Source organism: Rhododendron vialii, chromosome 1a (assembly GCF_030253575.1).
Source record: "Rhododendron vialii isolate Sample 1 chromosome 1a, ASM3025357v1".
Classification (NCBI taxonomy): domain Eukaryota; kingdom Viridiplantae; phylum Streptophyta; class Magnoliopsida; order Ericales; family Ericaceae; genus Rhododendron; species Rhododendron vialii.
This window is the reverse complement of record NC_080557.1, coordinates 7717867-7727420: the sequence shown is the minus strand read 5'-3', so window position 1 is coordinate 7727420 and position 9554 is coordinate 7717867. Positions and strand designations below refer to the sequence as shown.

General features: G+C 37.3%; 1 protein-coding gene across 1 annotated transcript; it reads right to left on the bottom strand.

Annotated features, from left to right (window-relative positions):
* Positions 1–2553, bottom strand: LOC131327363 (receptor-like protein Cf-9 homolog). The gene has a single exon (XM_058360499.1). The coding sequence runs from the start codon at positions 2551–2553 to the stop codon at positions 1–3; it is 2553 nt and encodes an 850-aa protein (XP_058216482.1).
* Positions 2554–9554: the final 7001 nt, after the last annotated feature.

Genomic DNA, 9554 nt, shown 5'->3' with positions numbered 1-9554 from the left:
CTAATTTCTTCTGCCTCCGTGTCTCTGAGCATTCCTTCTTACCCTCTTCCCTCTTCTGTTTCCTACACCTTCAATCATCTTCACGAACCTTTGAGGTTTTCGAAATGAGAACATAAGATATCCCATGACAACTCCAAATACCAGTCCAAATCCATAACCGGGCGATATAACTTCCCAATCGAGTCCGCTTGCAAATTGAGAATCCTCTTCTCGTTGGAACAACGAGGGCTGTGGTTCTGGTGGGCCAGAATCGCTGCATGAATTTGACAATGGAGGTCCGCATAATGCCAAGTTATCGATGTAAGAATCAAGTTCAAATGTACTGAATTGCCTGCCGCAAGGTATCCTTCCTGTTAGTTGATTATGCGAAAGGTTCAGGACACCAAGAAATGTCAAGTTCACTAGATGTTGAGGAATCTCCCCAGTGAGCTTGTTTGACGAGAGGTCTAAACATTCAAGCCCCGTCAAATCACCAAGCGACTTTGGTATATGACCTGTAAGGCTGTTGTATGATAAGTTGAGTCCTTGAATCGAATTTAGCCCACTGATGATTCCAGGAATCTTCCCTTGGAATCTGTTTCTCGATAAATCAATGATGGTGAAAGTTTTTACTATTCTTCTGAATTCCTGGGGCATTCCGTAGAATACTATAGTCGCGGAATAATAATAAGGTTTTACAAGACCATCAGTTTGCATGTACAAATCATCAAAATGCAAATCCTCATTCATCATTGCTTTGAAACTTTTGAAGTACTTTATGGGCAATGGACCAGTGAAATGATTGTTCGCCATATCAAGAACTCGCAACATGGGGAAGGGAAATTTGGTCTCAGAAGTCAGGATGGATCCATAGAATATGTTAGATCGCAAGATTAGGACTTGCAAGTTCGGTAAATTTCCCAACCAATGCGGAAATTTGTCAACGAACTTGTTTCTTCCGAGATCTAGCACTTCAAGGTTTTTACAATTAACCAAAGACTTTGGTATTGGGCCTTCAAACCCATTGTCATTAAGATTGACAGTTTTCAAGCGACTTCTCATGGAAAATGAATCATGAATAGTGCCAGAGAAGCTATTATTATGTAGTTCGAGCATAATGAGATTTTCGTTGAATCTATTTGATTCAGGAATGGTGCCGGAAAAGCTATTTGAAGAAAGAATCAGGTGGGTAAGCTTTCGTAGTTCAAAGGTTGAATTTGGAACCGTACCATGTAGGTTGTTATTGCTCAAATCAATAATCCATAAGGATGCAGATAGAAACTCAAGTGTATGACCAATTAGTAAGTTATAGCTGAGATCTAAGTACTTGAGTGCGGGTAATTTGAAGACCCAAGATGGGATTGTACCGTTGATTAAGTTTCGGCAGATGCTCAAAAAGCATAGCTTTGGAGGTACAATTACTTGTGAAGGAAGAGGACCAGTGAGACTATTATTTGACACATCTAAGATGAAAAGTTCTGTCAAGTTTGCATCCCATGAAAAGAAGGGACCTGTGAAATTATTGTTTGAAACGTATAAGTAAGAGATATTTCTAAGGTTTGAAATTGAAGATGGGAGGATACCGCTGAAATTGTTGGATTGGAGCTCTAAAACACTGATTTGTGTAAGGTTCCAGAGAGAAGTAGGAAGGGACCCATGAAATTGGCAAGTAGAGAGTGACAATACCTCCAATGACTTCAGATTAGCAATCGAGTTGGGCAATTCTCCAGAAAAACCTGTGTGTGAGAGAATTAAGATTGAGAGAGGATAGCTCAAATTCATGAAATCGGGTAAATAACCTGTGAGAGCATCATTAAACCCTATATCCAGCACCTGTAGATGAGGTAAATGAAATATTCCGCTAGGGAAATTTGCATGTAAACCAGAGGATGTGAGACGGATGGTTCTTAAAGAAGTACAATTGAGCAAGGAATTCGGAACCACTGAAGAAGACATGTTTACATGCCCAAGATCAAGATCTCTTAGCTTGGATAAATTTTGAATGAGTAACTCAAATCCGCCTTCTTCCAATCTCAAATCATCATTTGCAGAGAGATCAAGTGACACCAGTTTGTTTAGGAAGGAGAATTCTATTGGGATTTTGCCCCAAAAACCAGAGTTAGAGAGATTGAGGTGCTTCAATTCGGTGAACCGGGTGAATTCACGTGAGATGGGAGACATGGAAAAGTCATTATGAGCGAGGTTGAGGTTTCGAAGGTGGGAAAAGGAGAGGAAGATGCTGCTATTAGGGCGGATGGTACCTTTGAGCCAGCTGCAGCTGAGATCGAGTCCAATTACTTTACCCGTCTTGTTGTCACAATCGACCCCAACCCACGAACAACAATCAGAACCCTTTTTCCAAGACTCCATCTTTGGAAAAGAAGTGCTTCCATTGATATTACAATACAAAGAAGCAGATTTATCCAAGGAAAAGCTTCCTTTCAGTTGCAACAGCGCAGAGTTCTGTTCTTGAGTGCATAGTTGGGCATGCAAACAAGTGATTTGGCAAAAGAAGAGAAAGAAGAAGGTAATAAAGAGTTGATTGTAGGAAAGCCATACTTGTTCACAGCCCATGTTTCCTCTTGAACACAGGAAAAAGAAAGATATACCAACCGAGGGGAATTACTCGAAATGCTGGAAACTAAAATAAAAAAACATGGGTGCTATTTTCCACGAACACTCTTGATTGTTGGGGAAGGTATTCCATGGAAAATAAAATTGCTACCAACTAAAAATTGTTCGCTGACCAAAAGAATGCATAAAGAACACACAAAAATTGCGTAACTAACCAAAAAAAAGTACGCAGCTATTTTGGAGTTTAACATACACCCTTATTTGTAAGGGAATTGATGCTCACTCACACTCCTTTTTTTTTATATCCACACTTTTTTTTTGTCTTTTAGCAAAAATATACGTACACTTCTAACACTAAAAAACAAAAAAACAGAGTGTGAATATCAAAAAAGGGAGCGGGAATATTAATTCCCTATTTGTAACTAGGGACAGATTTGGAAATTTATATTAGTGGAGGCACACAAATTAGTAAATTTAAACCGTGCGTTTATAGTTCCTTAATTAATAATTTTATTTGGTAAAATAACAAATTGATACGTATATTTGTAATTTCATCTTAAATTAGAAGAAAGCATTGTGTTGGCACAAAAAAAATGATGTGAAAATTTAGCACTCAAAGAAATAGATCAGACAAATGTCCTCATAATGAAAATTTAGAGTAATTTTATTGGAACACTACCAAAAATTTATTGGGTATAATTGAACTATTTAAGAAAATTAATACTCCAATTTTATAAAATCTGTCCCTGTTTGTAACTATATCAAATATTGCTTTGAGTCCTTCGGAAGTTATTTTGGGAGACATAAGGTTTGAAGTTGTCTTTTAGAAGAACCGAGCTGAATCTCGTTTGTCTAACGGGCAATTAGTGCTCGTTAAAAAAATTCCCAAAACAAAACTGTAGTACTCGCTTAATTGAAGACCAATTGGAGTCATTTGGCCCACGGACTCGGATTGAGTCACCAAACTTAAATGCTAAGTCTTGGTCGTTGGATGGTTGTTTCAATTTGTCTTGGTCAATGATAAGCCCTTCATATAATTCAAATGACTTAGGGCATGCAAGACTTTGATCCAAAATGTATCTGCAAAGACTCTAGTCTCCAGACGTACTTTCTTGGAATACTCTCTCTCTCTCTCTCTCTGGGGTAATCGCTAGCTATGTCACGAAGGGGGGGCAAGTCGAAAATCACTAATCCATACTTTCGCAAGTGGAAATTAAATCACTAATCCACAATTTTGTATGTTCTCTGTTACTTGTGTGGAGGAAATTACTTTTACTGAATATTGGAACGTAAATTCATCAATGACATAAAGCAATAGATAAATCAAATTTATCTCATAAACCAACATCCTTTTAAACAAGTGTCCACATAATTAATCTCACAAAAATTTACACGATAGCCAGGAGAGGAAAAATATTAAGTAAAATTAAATTTGTTTAAGTCAAAAGATATAACAATGTAGTTACAATTTCATCTCAAAAACATGATTTAGATTGGATGACAAAATGACTCTGCAAAGAAGCTCTCAAAGAACATCTGAAATGCACTCCAAGCTATATGCCATGGTGGGTACATGAAAATGAAGAGTTGAGTTATACTAGCCCAGTAGAAAAATCTCCGCTAACTCTAGATAAATATATGATATGATAAGCGCTAAGGAAACATTGTAATAGGAACGATAAGTACCTTTTGACTACAAGTAGAATATAAAACACAATTCCAACTCTAGATAACTTAGAACTCCCTTTCATACACAATGCACGCATCCACATCATCTGTTTCACAACTCAGTTTACTATCTAATGAATTGCCATCATTAAAAGTATCGCATGCCAACATATAATATGTCACGTCCACGATTTTCAACATAAATATACAGGATTTTCATAAATAAAATCTCACAATAATCCATATAATACCCCAAAATAATGTAGAATTCCCATTTCCATAATCACACTTCCATCATTCAATAGTTCCCAAAATATTACATCTTTGTCTCCGAAGCCAAAATTAACATAAGTAGTATTGAGTAGTGAAAGAGTGTTATGGATTACAATATTTCAAAGTCAAAAGATTTACAATTAGAGTTACAAATACATTTTCCAAAAGAGATTTACAAAGATGACTAAGTAACTCCTCAAGCGTTAGCTTTCAAAAAATAATTCCACATCCAAGCATTCCAACCATGCATTCTACTGCCCTGTGTTAGTACCTAAAAATGATAATAGGTTTGAGCTAACTAGCCCAGTAGGAAATTCTACACTAACATTATATGTAAGAGAAATGCAAGATTGATCACAAGGCAAGAACATGATGTAGACCATACAATAGGCAATAACCAAGACTTAACAATCCAACAAACTCGATACGAAATTTGGTATGCACCTCTACCTTTAACTATTTCAACTTTCCATGTGTCCAATGTCACTTCGCGTTATGTGTCATGAGCCGAATCTTCTGCTGGGCCAATTAAGGGATCTCGATACCCCCTGTCAGGCACCATACCCATCGGTAGGTCTTGAATGTAACCAATATGAGCTGTTGCTCCTGTCGGGCTAATTTGAGGATCCCGATACCGCCTGCCAGACACTATACCCATCGGTAGGTCCTGAATGTAACCAATATGAGTTTTTGCTCCTGCCGGGCCAATTAGGGATTCCGATACCCCCTGCTAGGCACCATACCCATCGGTAGGTCCTAAATGTAACTAATACGAGCTTTTGCTCTTGCCGGGCCAATTTAGGAATCCCGATACCCCATGCCAGACACCATACCCATCGGTAGGTCATGAATGTAACCAATATGAGCTTTTGCTCCTGCAGCGCCAATTTAGGAATCCCGATACCCCCTGCCAGACACCCACCCGTCAATGGATCCTGAATGTTCTCGTTATGTCAACAAGTATTCACAAATCTCATGTCTCCATAATGTGTCATTTCCACTTAGTCGAAGTTCATAAGGAAAACCAACATCAAATTATACCGAACAAGGGCAAGGGATACAAAGATACTCCACGAACTCAACAAATATGATTAATTATGTTTTCGAGTAATTTGGCGATGTTTAGAACAAGTTAGAAATGATCGGGGGTCAAAACAATGAAGTTTGGAACAAAACAGCAAAAGCTGTCACTAAGCCACTTTATATCGATACTAGCCAAACTAGTATCGATACAACTGGGCTTAAAAACGTTCCAGAGATTCTAGTATCGATACTGATCAGAGTAGTATCGATACAGATGCCTGTTCGAGCAGATTTTCTGCAGATTTCAACTACAACAACAATAACAACAACAAGGACGTGATTCAAGACTAGAAAACACTTCTATTACATATATTGAGAGGTAGAATCCCTATCTTGAGGCCGAAGAACGAAACCCACAAAAATACGAGCCCTAGCTTTCCAAAATCGAGACCGAATGCAATACACCTCTTCCAAGCTCACATCGACGGAATAGGGACCACAATACGCATAGAGGGAGAATGATTGAAGGTTGTTTTGAGAAGGTTTTGAGTTGTTAGGGTGAAATTTGGAAAGAGAGCAAGAGAGAAGGAGTGAGCCGAGAGAGAGAGGGAGTGAGGTGTGAGAGATAAAGAGGAGAAATATAATTCTCTACTCTCTCACCCTCCTATATATACTCATACATATGGAAACCACACTTACACCCTTTCACATTCAATTCAATCACTTTAGCCCCAAACCACATAAACACATCACATTTTCCATTTTCCTCAATTATAAACTTTAAAATTAAATAAATTACATACGGGTCTCTACATATTAACTATGCATTCATGCCAAACAATTCACCAAATTCTATTTATTGTACCACAAGTATCAAACAAACGCCCATGTAATGACATCAAAACAATCCATAATAAATAGGTTATAAACATGATAAATAGGTCATCATGAATCATCAAGATAAATTTCTACAAATTTACCATAAAAACTGAGACTCAAAAATTACAAACCCATCAGATTACATCTTCTAGACCATGAGCTAATGCAAAAAGAAATCTAAGCTTTCAATTTTTAGATGAACAAGCATTCTCGAACTGATCCACTACACTTCTTTGTTTGAATAAATGGATATAATAAATGATATCGTGATTATTGAGATTTAATTGTAGTTAGGATGATTTTCTTTCATAGTTAATTGGTATGATTTCCTTCCTTAATTAGGCTCCCTTTCCTCTATAAATAAAGGAACTCATTGTATAGTGTTATCGAATTCAATAAAATATTTATTCTCTCATTTTTAACATTCAGAGTTATCAAAACGTAAGAATCCAAAGAGCACTACTCACTACCATGTCGTAGTTATCCCGCAAAGATGCACCACCGTCACGGCCCGACTCTACTCGAATCCTACACACAAATCCGACTGAGTATAATCACAATACAACATGAACTGGAGAACCAATTTTAACTTCTTGGTCGCTGGGAGTTTGTTGGAAAATTACTTCTGATGCCATTCCTCTTAGCCGATATTCCTTCGGGCTACTAAAAACAATTAAAGGAAAAATATTCCAAAGAACAAAAACTGTAGTACTCGCTGAATTGAAGACCTATCGGAGTCATGGGTTCCACGTACTTAAATGCCAAGTCTTGGTTGTCATTAGATGGTTCTGCCAATTTGTCTTGATCAATGATAAGCCCTTCATATTCCAATGACTTTAATTGGCATGGGAGACTTTGAGCCAAAATACGTCGAAATCCCTCCATCTATCTATCATGCCAGACTCTTCACGGAACAGGTTACTTTCAATTGAACTTTTTTGTTTTACTTGATTCCTGTTTAGAGATAGTATTGTCGTGTTCTTTTTAGATGGAATTTCAGACATTTCTCTCTGCGTACACAAGACAAGATATTGTAGTTACAATGTCTTGATCCAATACGATACGTGTCCCAATTTGAAATAAGCGATATACGATACGTATCCCGATTTGAAAATATTGAACATGGTGTTCGGGAGCCAATTACAAAATTCATTCTATCATAATAAATTTTGCAAAATGAATTGGAGAATGCAGAATCTAGAACCATTTGGACGAGCTTCTAGGATTTCGATTCTACGCAAATCATCCAATCACTCTTACAGGGAATTTGGAACCACCGAAGAAGATATGTTTATGTGGCCAAGATCAAGATCTCTAATCAGATCTCGTGACATGGATAAATTTTACTACATCATGAACCTTCTCAGTTACTGAATATAAAACGGAAATTGGAGGATGATTAGAGTCATAATATATGCTTTAACCGGGGATGGTTTTGTGCGGAGGCACCATCCGAGCCGTCCGTCCGTTCGGTAATCTAATGGTAGTAATTTTTTAGATTTTATCCCCTACCCTACGAGTGAATATTCAGAGAGTGATGCTACTTTAACACATACTACTATCTATTTGGATACAATAGCGTCGGGAACTGTTCAATGCATACGAGCTTGAAATGAAACTAGAATCTACATGCATCAGACGGGGACAAACAAACTTTTGTACACTGTCTGAACATCTGTGTCCAAATATTTCTAATTATTAACGTGAGGCTCGTACGCCTAGCTAGGTCTGTTTGGCTTGCACGTTTAATTGCTTAGTGTTTAATTACTTGATCAAAATTTGAAAACGATTACGTTTGGATTGAGGCTAAAAATATGACTGTAATTACAAACAAGAAAGACAAGGGATAAGGATAACAACTCTTCTTTATGTGGTGGCCGGTGGGTAGGGTATCACGTGGGCAGTTGAATTCAGGGGTTTTCTTTTCCACACAAGTCACAATGATTTTTGTGTGTTAATTCATTTTCGCTGCTCATATTAAAACTCATAATTCTTTACATATGATTTACTAAAGCATTGAATTAGTCAAAACTGTTGTTACTTTAAAACACTGATTATCATCGTATGCCGAAACATAATATAAAGAGTAAAAGACAAAAATAGGCGTGTGATTCAAGAAAATAACATGAAACGAATAAATGAGTGAGAATGATAAGGATTGACAATAACACCAATATTCCCGTTAAACATAGTAATAATTCATACATGTATTGGTAGATGCCCAACTTTTCATCATGTAAGCACGTTTTTCATAGAGCAAAATTGGAATTGTGTTGCAAAAAAATGCCCATTTGAGCAAAGAATCCAGTGATGGAGAAACCAAAATGCACTATAGCCATCAAACTAGGACAGGGGATGCTGCCGAGTACCCCCTGTAAAGCGGGTGTCGAGCAGTTGATCTAGCTGTTCATCTTGGCACGGACGGCTCGGATTGAATCTCGGATTGAATCTGAACGCATATAAGTCCAATCGTCCATTGCTCGGTTTAGATCCAAACCGCCTATTACCGAGATAAACGGCCGAATCAGCCTAGTCAGCATCTGCCATCCCCTCCAGGACCACCACAAAAATGAACGATCACCGTCAATCGATCCCCAACAATAAAAGCCCACTCCAACAAACAACCAAAAGTGACTTAATGGTTGTCCTTTGTAAATGGTTGTCCTTTGTTTTTTCCCTTGAGGAAACATCGTTGTCCTTCTGGGCTTCCGCACGTGCTGCAACTTAATTTTTTTGGTAAAAAACAGATTGAGAAAATCTTTTTAACGGCAGAGCCGTGAATAGTTGTTTACGGAGTCAATCGCGACCGTCCGAAAGTGTTTTGAACGGTCCGGATGTTAATGAAACTTTTCCGGAAAAGTGTAAAACTTTTCCTTGGAAAATTTTTACTCCCTCCATCCCATTTTTATTGTCCATTATTCTGTTTTTCTCTTTTATGTCTTTTACTTATATATTTTAGTGTGGATCTTAAAAAATATGCAATATAGATCTTGTTTGATAGATTTCGATTAATTCTATAATACAAAGTTCAAAATTATGAAAAAATTATAGATTGAAAGATATAAATAATTAAAAAATGACACGCATTTCAAAAATAGACAATGAAAATAGGACGGAGTGAGTATTAAAATCCGGACCATCTAAGGCACTTTAAGACT